At 38.6% G+C, this 15,513-nt stretch overlaps 1 protein-coding gene across 4 annotated transcripts in view; it reads left to right on the forward strand.

Moving 5' to 3' along the window:
- The window catches only part of LOC111873086 (tyrosine-protein phosphatase non-receptor type 7), an 84,417-nt gene that overhangs the window by 30,600 nt on the left and 38,304 nt on the right, over positions 1 to 15,513 (forward strand). For all 4 annotated transcript variants that reach the window (XM_023867494.2, XM_023867493.2, XM_023867495.2 and 1 more), the window contains 3 exons: positions 10,123 to 10,293; positions 11,345 to 11,538; positions 13,332 to 13,693. In XM_023867494.2, coding sequence (XP_023723262.1) covers positions 10,221 to 10,293; positions 11,345 to 11,538; positions 13,332 to 13,693 — 629 coding nt within the window. In that variant the 5' untranslated portion in view covers positions 10,123 to 10,220. The remainder of the gene's footprint in view (positions 1 to 10,122; positions 10,294 to 11,344; positions 11,539 to 13,331; positions 13,694 to 15,513) is intronic.

The raw sequence follows: 15,513 nt of genomic DNA on the forward strand, positions 1-15,513 counted from the left end.
CTCTGGTGCAGATATGTGACCGTTGCCAAGCAACGTGTTTATTTCCGCATTCGGTAATATACATTTCGTTATTAGCCCACACACGTACACATAAATTAACGTTTTATAGTAACTTAATAAGGATTGTTTCATCAAAATAATATACTCGTATTTGTAAAATCATATTTTGTCATAAAATGAAAATTTTCAAATAAAAATCTTTAATGCTTATTAATCGTTCGTTCTAGAATGCTTTTAAACAGTGGTACTCGAACTTCTTATGTTTGGAACCCGTAAAACAGTTAAACTAAGTCTATAACGCTCTAAAACATGAAAATGAACTGCTTATTTTAATGCTCTCCCATGAATGGCTCACGTCTATGTCCGTAAAATGTACAAGCTCACGCTGAGGTCGGTCAGAATGGAAACAATACTTACAGATAAGCGTTCTCAGTGGGAATGCTGAAAAGCACTAATTGGGGGGGGGGGGCTTATGGAATCCCTGTCAAACTTCTTTGGTACCCATAGAGTACCAGCATTACAGTTCGAGAAACGCTCCTTTAAAACACGAAGCCTTAATCTGGGCACTGGGCTAAATAAAAAGGAAAATAATTCTGATTCTATGCAATGTGTTATCTGAAGTGCGTTTGGTTCTGGAACAACAGATTTTTAAGCAAACATTCAGGATTATGAGGTATTCAAAAGAGGAAGGAACTATTTTTTTTGCTAGTGAGGTGGGTCTAAGTCCCTTGTACTGCGGCCACTTCTGGCCTATTGTACCAGCCCCAGATGATAGGTGAGGGTGATCGTGAAGCAATTGGTGGAATGAAGATTGCCAGGGGAAACTGAAGTACACCGAGAAAACCTGCCCCATAGCCACTTTGTCCACCACAAATCCCACTTGACCAGACCCGGGATTCGGGAACTATGTATGATTCATGGAAGTACTCTAGTTGCTTATAGAAGTTAAAGGGATGATTAATAGTTTGGTTTTATATTTATGTAAATCTACTTTTTGTATTTAATAGTGGTCTATGTACCACCATACGAATATTTCCTTTATTACTGCTTGGGAATGGTGAATGCATAGGTTAAGCTCCGGAATGCAGGAAAAAACTTGTATTGATTTACTCCACTTGAACAAAGAAAATTCCCAACTGAACCACCACGAAGTCAAGAGGGAGCAGGAAAGGTCAGTAGACCGTAGGACGCTGTGTAGACCCCAATCCCGGCAGTAGAACTGGGTCGCAGTGGCACTCTCACTAGGATTTGAGTGACACGTGTAGACGGCACAGTACGAAGAGGTCACTCTCGTCGCCTCTGTTCCATCATCTTCCACGTCTTACGATTAACAATTACAATTGTGGTAGACGTTTGGAATGCACGTCTGCAGATAAATTATAAAACATTCCGTTGTTCAGATACTAAAGGTCTGTTGGTCTATGTTAACACTGTTCTTTTTTTTTTTCATTTGCGCTGCAGCCTTCATTTGGGCCTAGGCCTACCTCCATGAAACTTTCCGTTTCACTTCGGTTTTTCTAGATCTTAGACATACGGTAGGACTCCTTGGGCGGGTGATCAGCTCATCGCAAGGCCTCTACCTGTACACAATCACAGAAAAACACAAACATCCATGCCCTGAGTGGGATTCGAACCCACGATCCCGGCTTCCGAGCGAGCGAAGACAGTGCATGCCTTAGACCGCTCGGCTACCGTGACCGGCTAACACTGTTGTTAGGTATAGAAATTTTTATGAACACCATGACGTAAAAGTCGGTGATTCTGGTAAACTGTGGTGATGAACATTGATTTAATTTTAATTTTATATGACACAATTTTCTGCAAGTGACACAGATGGGGCCTACTTGTAATAATCAATTCTGTTCATATAAACCTCTCTACATGAAGCAAACACAGCAAACATACCATAGGCTTGCTGTTTGTGTTACTGTTTTCAACTTCGCAAATCTGTATTGGATTTTTTTTTCAATTGACCTAATCCTTTCAGCCGCACTATGGCCCTGGGGTTGACTCAGCCTCTAACAGAAATGTGTACGAGGAATATTCTTGGAATATTCCCCTCTTTTGACTGTCATTCAGGCAGAAATTTTGACTATAATTTTTTCATCAATTCCTCAGATTTGGGAAACTTTTCCTTCAGTAAAGTGACAGTTAAGGTACAAAACTGATTAAGGTAGCCCTTTGTTAAGGTAATGTCCACAGCAGTTCAGTTGCTGATGGGTGTTTTTAAATATAGTTTTATGGATGCGGATATCTCTTTTAAAACCTTTGAAATGTTAGATTCCGTGTGATTTTAAACTTTGTTATAAGATCAGGGGCCTTTTGGGTCGATGATACTGAAGTTACGTTTCCTTTAAGTTCACCGGGAATGAAACAACTGCTGAAACATTTCAAGATGAACATAAAGTGTGGCCACGCCTTTAATCAGTCATTTATGACAGGTATGAATTCAGAGAATGTGAATTTTCTTCATGGTTTGTTGAGTTTGTAATGTGTTAATGACATTAATGCCAGAAAAAATAACTATACAGGGTTTACAAGAATACAAAATGAGATTTTGAACATCGAATAATAATAGAGTTTGAGACTGAATTATAGGTATGCAGTCATGTATGTATTCTTGAAACTTTCGAAAGCTGTTGCAGGAATCTTGTCATTTAAAATACACTTCCATGATCCTATGGTTTTTCACAAATTGTTGATCTGCTCATGTATGATCTGGGCTTTCTTTCTGTCTAGTCAGGCTGTGGAGATTTGGATTGACAAACATGTATCCTCATATAGTACAGAGAAAAGTTAATGAGATCACAGCATATGCTGGAAAATCAGCAGTCAGAAGTATGTTGAAGCCTAGCACAAATTTCATCATTACAAAGGGGGATTGAAATATTGAATGGTCACTGAAGAGAAACTGGATGAATTCAGTGCTAGACTTGTACATTCTCCTCACATCTCTCAGCTGCCTTGCACAGGAGGCCATTTAGTTAGTTAGTTAGTTAGTTAGTTATTGGAGAGGGTGGGTTTCCCCATGCACTTAGACCTGTATTGGTGCATTGTGCTTCCCTCTATGATTTCTACCAGTCTCTATATCCTACCGGTACTGATGCTTACCATCAGTCCCGCCCAGCCAGCGAGACCGGCTCTACTAGCTGAGAGGTATCTATAATGCTTCCCCCATCTACCAGAGGTATTAGAGACTGCTGTTGGGCAGGAAACGTCTGTAATTTGGCTCAGTGACCTCCTTTGGAGATATGAGGTTCTTTTACGTGCCGTAAAGCTACGACACGGGACCCACGGCTTAAAGTCCCTCCCGGAGGACTTGTTCCCTGAATTTTTCCGCCCTTAAAAATTCGACGACCTCCGCTGGGTATTTGAACGCGCGTACTACGAGTCATGAGGTGGGAACGTTACCTCTAGACTATGGAGGCCGCTACAGGAGGCCAGAGTTTCAAGTTTAAAATTTGCTCTGTCTTCAAAGAATAACTTCAGGGCATAGCTGTAAAAGCTCTCCTCCATGAGGTTCCAGGAGATTTCCAGCACCTGCAGTATTCTTGGCAAATTTCATTTCAGTATGCTAGGCTATGAGTTTCTCTGTTCCACTATTAGTCAAAATCCCCATGGCCTGATCAGATGGTAGGAGTGTACAACTTTTCCACCTGAGCAGTCCAAACATTCTAGGACACTCTAAATGATCACATTGTATTTTCAGTGTCAAAGTTATTTCAGTGCCTAAAATTAAACCATAAATTATGATTAGACTATTATAGATGCATGTTTAGCCTAGTTTCCCACCCAAATCCTTTAGCTTTTAATTTCCAACAGTCAGTAGTAACAATATGGCAGGCATACAAAATTGTGAGATGGGAGCTATGACAGTGCCATTTAATCCTGGGAATTAGCTTTCTGAAAACTTGAACTTTTTTGTAGCTGTAAAACATCATGGCAACTTTGTGAAATATTCATTTTAGTTTGCAGTTTGACAGTGATACGTAATGGCCTATTGTGACTTTGAATATGAAATTTTGTGTAAGGATTATAAATGTGCTTATTTTTTTTAATTATTAAGGTCTGCAAAAATATTTTTTTTCTCAGCTGCATGGAATATTTTTGGTAAACTTTATGTTTTAGGATGCTGAATCCAAAAATAACCTCAATTTCCCCCAATCACCTACGGTTTTTTGGAAAATAATAGGGGTTTACAATAAAAAATCATAACAGTGATGAAAAAAATCACTAATTTTATTACATTGAACTAAACATTATTTCTCATAATTAAACAAACAATTCCTTCATGATATATTTAACATTCTGTGTTCAGTCTTTTTGCCTGTGAAACCTTTTCTTCTTCTCTTTGATGCTCCTCCAAACATGCTTTCGCTTTCCATTTTCCGTTTCCTGCTTGATCATCCAGCAGTAGTCAGCTAGCATATTTGCATTCCATCTTCCTTGGTAGTGTCTTTCGTTTTCACGGACATCCTGGTGAAGTCGTTCGCCCCGCTCTTCACTGTAGGCTCCCAAGTTTTCGGGAAAATAGTCGCCATGGGAGTGTAAGAAATGAACATTTAAGCTCATCTTGCAACCTTGAGCTTTATATGCAGCCAACATGCGTTGTACATTGGTTTTGTAGAGAGGGTCTTTAGTGTTCCCCCAAGAACTTGTGCACTACTATGTCTTTGAAGGAGTCCCATGCTTCTTTTTCTCCCATTGTTTCTGAAAAAAATGGGATCGGTTAACAGTTTTCGTATGTTGGGACCAGTAAAAACTCCCTCTTTCAACTTGGCTTCAGACAGTTTTGGGAACTTGGAACACAAATATGTGAAACATTCTCCATCTTTTGGCACTGATTTTACAAACTGCTTCATGAGCCCTAATTTAATATGAAGAGGTGGTAATAAAACCTTTTCAGATGGAACCAAGGTCGTATTAATTATGTTTTTTCACCAGTGATTGAGGCATCTTGAAGTGGCCAGTCAATTTTTGTCCAATGGAGGTCTCTGGCTCAACTGTCCCACAGGCGTAAGAAGCAGGGATGTTTTGTATAACCTGCCTGCTGGGCCAACAACATGGTTAATATTTTGAAGTCTCCACAAACCATCCATTGATGTTCTTGATAGTTGACTTTCTCAAGAATCACAGCCAAATCGTTACAGTTTTCTTCCAAATGCACCGAGTGTCCCATATGAATTGATGCAAGTGTATTTCCATTATGCAGCAAGACTAATTTGAGACTTGTTTTAGACGAATCAATGAAAATGCGCCACTCAAATGGATCATATTCTGTTTCAAAGCATTTCATGAGCCCTTGAATATCATTGCAAAAAATGATATTTCCGTCTTTGGAGAAAAACTGAGTGAATTCCTTCTCTCGGTGCCTGTACCATGAGAATGATGTTCCAGGTGACAGCAATTTTTTATTTTTTAGTCTTGACCCTAGCAATTCGGCTGTATCTTTGGAAAGGCCTAAATTTTTAACTAAGTCATTGAGCTCACTCTGAGAAAAAGATTGGGGTCCCTCATCAACAGAAAAATCTGAGCTTGATTCATCCTGGGGTGGTAATATGGTCCCGTCCTCCATATCACTCTGTATGTCATCCAAACTGGAAGGTGGGAGGGGAACTGGTATTTCAGAGCTATGAGGCACTGGACGAATAGCTGAATTAAGGTTTGGGTAAGATATTTTCTTTTTATTTCTGTATTAAAGCCTTTCACATCTACCAAACAGAAATAACAATCAGTTGTGTGGTTTTGCTGTTCACGCCACATCATAGGAATGCCAAAACGAAATGAGTTTTTTTTACCCTTAAACCACAAACGAAAATCTTCCTTGCACCTTCTGCACACCTTGTAAGGAGCCCAAGGCCTGATCCCCAAGTTTCAATTTGAAATAAGCAAAATACACTTTCTTCACAAAATCACTTATGTTTCTTTGTTGACTTTTAACTATGTATTCACCACAAATAAAACAAAAGTTGTCTGGAGAAATAACACAACCTCTTTGAGCCATAATACAGAGCTAAAACACAAGCAAAGTCACGTTTGAATGCAGGATGTAAACTGAGTGGCTTATACATCAACCAAGATCCTGAACTTATTTAGCATGTTGAGACATGATCAAATCNTAAAGTAAGAAATAATTATTGGATATGGTTTCTAGAATCAACAAATGGATACCAGATTTCATGTTGAAGAGAAATTTCACGCAAAATTAAACTAAAAATATGAGTTTTGCAAAAAAAAATTGACGTGATGGATTTTTTTTTTTACTATTTTTTCCGGTTTTAGTGAGTAAAAATCTATAAGAAACAGTAAAAATATCCTATGCAGTGTTTTGGTTGCAGACCTGTGTTATTGTTCATAAGCCAACAATTACAAGCATGATGACAATACCAAACTTGGAGGTAAAATTTGACAGATTTAAAATTGTGTCTTGTTTTTAAGTAACATGTTATTCCCAAAGAGAATTTAATAATAATGATAATAGAAATCTGTGACATATTTAGATTTGTAAGCCACACTAAGTTCCGACTTGAGTAGGATTCGAGCCTATGGCTGCCAGTATGCAAAGTTAGCACTCATCCATGAGCTGAATTGACTTTTAATGTGGGACTATAAATGAAATGAAATGAAAGCTTGCACCATAGAATTATAACATTTACAAAACAATATTTGTAGGTCTGGAAGAGGAAAACAGACTTCATTCCTTTGTTTACTCACATTTTATGTATTCTAAAATTTAGTTGAATTAAGTTGTGTTTGCTCCACCAGCAGATATTAGTTTGATGGTCACTCTGAAGTTAATCTGGAATAATAGTATATTCAGTTTCCATCTAGCTGTCTAGCTCAGTCAGTAGTGTTACAAAGCCGTAATATTTAAATATTAGGTTTTGGGTCTCCATATTTGCTGTTTGAAAATATGGAATGCATCATTTGGAGAAGGGGGACATAAAATGGGTGTAGGTAAATAAGGAAATTTGTTAGAAAATTGATCAAAATAAGCAACATCTGAACAACAGTTAAAAGTAGAAGTAGAATAGAACAATTACTGTTATTCAATTTTCATTTTCATTTTTCATTTTTATTATCATTCAACACAATTCATACATACAGGTACTACCACCATTTGGATACGGAAATTCTTAGAAGAATATAGTAATGTTTATGTTGGCTAACCAAGACATAGTTGAACCTTGGTTTATTTAATGACACTTCTGCAGCTGTATAGATTATGTAGCATTCAGTGGTAGGATGATTGGGCAATAATGATTTAGAAAGGACATGAAAGGAAGTGGTAATGTCCTGTTAAGGTACTATCCCTGTATTTACTTGGATGCCACTGAATAAACCAATATAAACCTTGGAGTAACCAATCCCTAGGCAAAGATTCAAACCTAATATCTCCAAAATATGAGGAGGGATTAAAACAGCTGCTGTATGCGGGTTATTTAATAATGCTGTCAGTACGTTAGTACTGAGGCTCCAGTCTAGAAAACCGAAATTAACGGCCGTGGGGATTCGTTGTGCTGACCATGCGATACCCTCTATCCATTAAAGTTGTCACTAATTTTTTTTAATGCTAGTGGTGTGGGACTAAGTCCCTTGTACTGCGGCCACTTCTGGCCTATTGTACCAGCCCCAGCTGATAGGTGAGGGTGATTGTGGAGCAATTGGTGGAATGAAGATTGGCAGGGGAAACCGAAGTACTTGGAGAAAACCTGCCCCAGCACCACTTTGTCCACCACAATCCCACTTGACCAGACATGGGATCGAACCCGGTCTGCTGCAGTGGGAAGCCAGTGACTAACTGCTTGAGCTATGGCGCGGCCTTAAATTTGGCACTAACTTTGCCGACAAGTGGCAGTCACTTGGTTGGTATAGTTTGCTTGGGGACTGAAACCACAGAGTTTTTTCTTTTGTCATTACCGAGGCTATGTAATTTTGAATGGGAGAATTGCTGACGAATGATTAATTGGAGAGGATTTGACAGGAAGCAGTGGTAGTGTGGTTGAGGTACAATTTTGACATTAACCAGGTGGGACTGTGGAAAACCACGAAACCCTCCAGCTAGCCAGTCTCCCAGTTAAGATTAAACTGAGCACCTGCTGAACAGAAGTTCAGAGCATTACCTCTGGGCCAATTTATTTTATATCTGTAAGTGGATTTGTGTGATTATTTAATTGTTAGGATACAACATCAGGGCATGAATAATATGCAAAGGCAATGATTGTAATTTGAATACAGTATCTATTCAGTATCATATTATAATTTTGCATGATGAGACTTTGGTTTCCTTTCAATATATATTGATAGCTTTAAATGTTAAACATATTAGGATATACGTGTACAACCGTAAATGTTATTCCGAACAATTTCAGTTTGTGATCTTGACTGTAATCATGATGAACTGCCATAGAAGCCTGCTTTTAGATGCTACTTCAATTGGTGTCTGGTTCAGACACTACTGAGCTTTGAAAAGAACCTATTTTGAAAGTAATCAGTTTACGTATCAGCTGCCTGGTGCCAGAGAAAAATGTGCACCACTCACAACTGATGACTCTTAAGTCTGACCCTAAACCCATCATGTGAATTTACAGCTTGATTAATATAGCCCGCTCATGCTGACAGGCCATTTTTGCTTGAGTTTTACTTCACAGCCTGATTTGTTACACCTTCAGATAATTCTGAATGTGACGGTGAAGTCTGTAAATTTTGATGGTGCAAATCCCATTGGAAAATTCCAAGACTGTTATTGTTGTAACTACCTCAGTGAAAGAAGATGAGAGGGGAGGCCAAAGTCACACTTCCACAAGCCTATTGCATCAGTCTGGCACATGACACCAGGCTGTGAACATGCATTGTTTTTATACGAGTGCTTTTTCATCTTTGTGTTTTGTTTTGTCTGTGATTGAAGGCAAAATTGAGCAACGTGTCTGCATCAAGTTTTGCTTGAAGCTCAGTAAATCTGCTACCAAAACCCTTGAAATGCTTCATGAGGCTTTTGGAAAACATTCTTCAAGCAGGACAGCAGTTTTTGAATGGCATTCACATTTCAAGGCCGGTCTGGTCGAGTGTCAGTTGAAGATGACGAATGTTCAGGGCGATGAAGCACAAGCAAAATGACAGAAAATGTTAAAAAAATTCTAGAACTCATCCACGAAGACCATCACTGAACAATCCATGAGCTCAGAGACACCCTTGGGATCAGTTATGGAGTTTGCCAGGAGATCATAACAGAAAATTTGAACATGCCCCAGATTGCCACAAAGTTTGTTCCCTGTCTCTTGACAGATGATCAAAAACAGCGGCATGTAAACATGTGTCTTGAGCTACAGAGAAGTCTAATGAGGACCCAGCTTTTATCTCTAGGATCACAATGTGTGACAGATGCTGCATTTCTGGTTATGATCCAGAAACAGAGCAACAAACATCACCCATGATATGTATATACTTGCCATTTTGTAGTGCACTCAATTTCACCTGTTACTTCACAACATGTTTCGGCAACATAGTGCCATCATCAGGTGCCCTAATTACGCTAATCTATTTCATTGCTTGCCTTTATAAAATTATTTAAAAGTATTTAAAAAGTATTTAAAAAGTGCGTATTTGTCAACTATAATAAATTTACATGCACTAAAACTTGTTAAGATTATTCATTTTATGTGTCTTAATTAAAACTTGCGTGTGGTTCTTCTACTATGGGGGTCGTTTTTCTTATATTCTGTGTAAACTGTGTCTTGTGATGTGTATTCCCTTCTTAGCTGCGAGTGTTGTAATCAGCCTCTCTACTCACTGGACTTAGCCCCGTGTGATTTCACTTTGTTTCCAAAATTGATAATGAAACTGAAGGGACAATATTTTGAAACAGTGTATGACATCAAAAGGGAATCACAAGTGGTACTTGACATCATTAAGGAAAATGATTTCCATGGTGCTTTTGAAGTGTAGAAAAAACGATGGGATGGCTTTATACTTTCCCAAGGAGACTATTTGGAAGGAGATAGCAATCAAAATTGATTAAGTTAAGCCAGCATTTCCCTTTTGACCTAGTCCAGGAACTTTCCCATAGCACCTTATATGCCTGTTAGATTCACTGTTCAACATACTTTTCATTATAATTTATAGGTTGTTCTGGTCTGATAGTGCTGCCACGGGATGTAGTAGGTGAGGAGGAGCGGGCATCTTTGTTCCCGTTCCATAACAGCCTGCTGTACCGCCAGCTTATGTCATCTGTCAGTGACCAGTACAGAGCTGGCAAGAGCCAGGTTTCAGATCATAATTCAGCTGAGACACCAGGTATGATCAGAGCTTTGAAGAGATCCAAATAGGAACCATCCCATTTCATTAGGAAATGTTGTTGTAAAAGTCAAGGTAGAGCTATTCTTGTGCTTAATTAAGCATCATGCCATGAAGATATATGAGGCAGGGTAGATATAACTCCATGCCCTCTTAATCTTGCCTCTAGATTTAGATGAGTGGTCGGTCAGTTTCTTACTGCGGCTGCTTTACATACGAGGAAAGAGCTAATTCTGCTGGGAATTCAGCCAAAGTTAGTTATCAGCTCATAGCCTAGTCTGCATGCTGACTGAGATCTCATGGCTTAGTGAAAGTTTTCATGAAAATAATGTAATTAATATATTGTATTTTTTAACTTGACAAGCTGTACTGGTTAGTTAATCAGTTACTTTATGATATTGTACGAACTTCTGAGGCTATGTGGTGCCAGATGAATCACAGAAGTATGATTATGAGCAATGAACTGAGATGGATATTGGGAAAACTGGACGTGGTCAATTTTAAGGCAGCATCCTGACATTTCTATGTAAGAACTGAGGAAAATCATCCATCTGTCAGCATAGCCAACTACTAGCTGAGAGCTGAATTGGTTATCTTCCAGACATGAATTAGACTAGACCTTTTCAACTGTGCCACCTAGCTTGGCGGGGGCATGCTATAATGTAGTTGGTTGACGCAGTATGCTACAAGCCAACAGGTTGTGGGTTCAATTCCTGATGAGGTCACTGGATTTTTCAGTTGACCTAATCCTTCCAGCTGCACTATAGCCCTGGAGTTGACTCAGCCCCTAGCAGAAAGGGCAGCCAGTGCATAATGACGACAACCTCGCCTCCATCTATGAGCCGATTGTCTGGAAAATATGGGAGCCTTGATGTCACATGGCCCAATGGTCCTCCACAGGATACTGTTTTGAGTCTTCTATACATTTGGATCTCATAATGTTCTCCTTGATGTTAGGTACAGGGTGCTTTGTTACCAAAGGAACCTTAAATGAGGTAAAAATTGCTGGAGATAGCTCATTGCAGGATTATATAAAATTGTCTTCTTACAGATGATGCAGCAGAGATGGCACCAAACAGAGAAATGGATGCTGTTGCTATGCCAACACAGAGGCCATTGAATGGTGCAGCAGCAAGGCAGGACGAAGTTGTAGTGACATGGAACACAGGCTGCTGGGCTGATTGGCAGCTTCCAATCTTGGTTGTTCTGTTTGCTGGCCTTGGAGTTCTAGCTGTGATATTTGTGGTAAGTATTAATAACACACATGTTCACTGGCAAAGGTGGTTGTAAGTTTACTTTACAATCCCAGAATGTTCTTTGCCTCTCAATTATTAAATTATAAAATGGAAATGGTGTTAATCATTGGTTATATCTATTGTTAGCAAAAATACAACCAAAAAGGCAGAAACCATCTTCTGTCATCAACTACTCTGCCTGTCTTCTGATAATCAGTGTATAAGCAGATTATAATGGGCAATTAATTCTGAAGCACTTATCTAGGTGTTATCTTCATTGCCTGTGAGTAACTTAAAGAAATGCAAAGATATTGTCTTGGGTAGTCAGCCTTGTGAATATGAAGTTGGTATGTTATGTTCTGGAGGCTGTCTCTGCCTCTGAAATATCAGATACCAGCTATATATTCATATGCCTGATTGGCCAAGAAGACTTTATTGTATATAGTTGCCATGGAAGCTTCAAATCTTATATTTAATGAAATGCATATGTGTACTTGATGCCATGAAATTGAGCAGTTTGAACAGAAGAATGCAATTCGACATTTTAGAAATGATTCTTGAAATTGAGATCCCACAGTGAGGTCAAGTTCAAGAGGGATGAACAGGAAAGCACAACTGGAAAGTGACAAGAGGGAGAAAAAATGAAAAGAAATTTCATTAAGTTTATATTTCTTTACAATAGTCTCCTTATCCCATCTCATTCCATGTTATTTGCTTTCTATCAAAGACACGTTTGATAGTTTGTTTAATAAATTTTTTCAGGCATAATACTGAAATTTGTGACATCAACATTTTTTATTAATGTTTAGGAAAAGATGAGAGCATGTAAGAATCTCAGTTTGGTAAATCTGATAAATCAGCTATGGTCTGAACCCCACTTGATCTGTACAGAGGAACCTTCATTTAATGTCCTTGATTTGAAGTTTTTCCTCATTTATTGTTAAATTTAAATGCTCCAAAGTCAATTATCTTTGTGAAAAATTGCCTCTATTTAAGATTTTCATTAATTTAATTTTTAAATCCACTACTCCCCAAACAAAACTTTGAATGACTACTAAAAAGTAACCTGTCAGGCAGTGGAAGAGTATTTTCTTTTTTTTCCCTAGACTTTTTTCTTCATTGAAAGTGGTCATAAATGTCAATCATCACATTTTCAACTTTGGTTTATATACAGCCAATCTTATGCTGTGCTCTCTTATTATGTCGATGGAGCCTTGCTCTAGCAAATGCTTTTTTCGTAATAGTGTAATATGTTGTGTGTGCATGCATGAGTGTGTGTGCGCGATTGTGTGTGTATGTGCGTGATTCTATGTGTGTATAGTGACATATTAATCCCATTTTTTTTATTGCTAGTGGTGTGGGGCTAAGTCCCTTGTACTGTGGCCACTTCTGGCCCATTGTACCAGCCCTGGATGATAGGTGAGGGTGATTGTGGAGCAATTGGTGGAATGAAGATTGGCAGGGGAAACCAAAGTACTCGGAAAAAACCTGCCCCAGTGCCACTTTGTCCACCACAAATCCCACTTGACCAGACCTAGGATCGAACCCGGGCTGCCGTGTTGGGAAGCCAGCGAATAGCTTGAGCTATGGTGCGGCCCTTTATTAATCGCATTTGTTCCTCACTTTCAGATTTTTCTTCATTTAAGGTTTAATTTAAATATTAATGAGCCCATAATCCCATAGTTTAATAATATAATTTATTTCCTCACAGAGAAGCATTAAATGGGGATTTCTCTGTAATTTTATTTCGTATTTAGCAAATCACATCAAATTGAAATATCTGTGTCACTTTTATTGATGCAGATTTTGCTATGGCTGAAAAATCAGATGCTGTCATCATCCAAGCTCAAGGATGTAGAGCCTGCTAGTCTGGCCACAAAGTCGTGCACCCCCACAGGGGCAGGAGTGGAAGCACAGTGGATCTTTCATCCTGTGATGAAACCTCTGCTGGAATCTGTAGATTCATCAGGTGTGCAGCCTCAGCAACCTGATCGTGCTACCCTGCCAGAGGTGATGTCAGCAACTGAAGGAAAGAAAGCTGAACCCATAAGAATTAAGGCAAAGGGACTTCTAGAAAGGCGAGGATCCAGTGCCAGCTTAACTATAGACCTGCATCCAGGAAGTCAAGAAAACCTGGCAACAGTTGTGACACCGACCAGGGAATGGTAGGATAAATAGTTAAGAAAAATAGGAAATTTGTTGAATTGGACCTGAGTGCAAAGCAGAAAGCAGGGACTGAACCAGAGCCATGTATGTTTTGTTCAACTGTAACCACTATTATTTCCAGCTGTAAGAAACTGACTCTGTTAGTATAAACTAAAATTTAACCAAAACTCAACATGGAACACAATTGTTAGGCTTTTCTATGCATCTCCTATCCCCATAACATACCTTCATAAGATCCATCTTAATGATATTTTTCATCTCCTTAGAGCTGGGGTAGAGCAGTCGGTATAGTGACTGGCTATTTCATCTCCTTAGAGCTGGGGTAGAGCAGTCGGTATAGTGACTGGCTACAGACTGGACAACCGAGGATTTCGAGTTCCAGTCCTGGTAGGGTAAAATATTTTCTCTTCTCCATGTTGTCCAGACCAGTTCTGAGGCCCACCCAGCCTCCTATACAATGGGTACTGGGGGTCTCTTTCCCTGGGGGTAAAGCAGCCAGGGCATGAATCTGACCACACACCTCCATCTAATACCAAAATCAAGAAAATGTGGATCTATACATTCACTCCCAAATACACCTTCATGGCGTAATGCTTAATTACAGGGACAACTTCACCTTTTTCATCTCCTTAGTCTTCTAAGTGACCATTTGCCAGTACATTTATCTTCCAAGATTCTGTGTGTATTTATTTCCTCGCTGCTTCAAGCAACATGTTCAGCCCACTGTAATTTCTTTGAGTTCAGTCTAGGTGATCCTGTAAATTGGCAATTTATGAGTTGCTTGAAAATTTGAGCTGATCTCAATACTTTATATAGCTTGGGCTCAGCTTGAACTTGAAAATTTGGAGCATAGATTTTCGATTGTAAGCCATAATAATTTGCTGATGTAACTGTGTTGTCAAAATTATTTATAGTCCTATTGTTTGTAGACTGCAATGGACTCATTCTGATTGGGCTTGGCCTTGTCTTGTTTAATAAAACACATATGCTAAGAAATGTTATGCCTGCCATATTTCATCTAGATAACCAAATGTTGCCAAATCATTGTGTATCCTACAAGGAAAAGTTTCCAGAAACAAGAATAGATGACATGAAAAGTCTTAAGGAGTAGTATGCTCTAAAATGTTTACTAATAAAAAAAATAATTAACCATGTTTCATATGAGCTGTTTCGGTACCAGTTTAGTTCGAAGATGAGCACATGTTACTACGAGTATACTTCTTCATATACTGACTTTTTCAGTCTTGCAATAATAATTTCTCCAACAAGTATGAATATTGGTAACAGAATAACAGAAACATATAGTAGGGTATTACAAAGGATATAAAGTATAGTGTCTGCAGTAAGTGACTTCAGCGATTCTGATAGGATACACAGTGTGTACGTGTTTCATAGTATTGTGTATGTGATGATGTGGTAGTGCTGTAAACCAAGAGGAACATTCCTACTTTTGGTTACAGATGCTGAAACACCAGCAGCAATATTATGATGTTTTAAGTCTCCATGTAAAGAATGGACACAGTGCTTAATCTGTGTATGTTATATTTTCTCATGCCTTTGGATATGGCCATCCCTATAATGTTAACCGCATTTTACTAACCCAAGTTTTTTCTCATGTTGGTTAATACTTTATTTGCTGTAAAAGTCAGCATATTATTTGTAATATGTCAATAGATATAACAGCCAGTGAAGGTTAATGGCACTTAAAGTAAAAAGGAATTTTGTGACTGCATTACATGCAGTGATAGCTAGTCCAGTATTACAATTAAAATACAGCAAGACATGTAGTTAATTAACACCATACAGTTTACACTGGCAA

Source organism: Cryptotermes secundus, unplaced genomic scaffold (assembly GCF_002891405.2).
Source record: "Cryptotermes secundus unplaced genomic scaffold, Csec_1.0 scaffold120, whole genome shotgun sequence".
NCBI classification, from domain to species: domain Eukaryota; kingdom Metazoa; phylum Arthropoda; class Insecta; order Blattodea; family Kalotermitidae; genus Cryptotermes; species Cryptotermes secundus.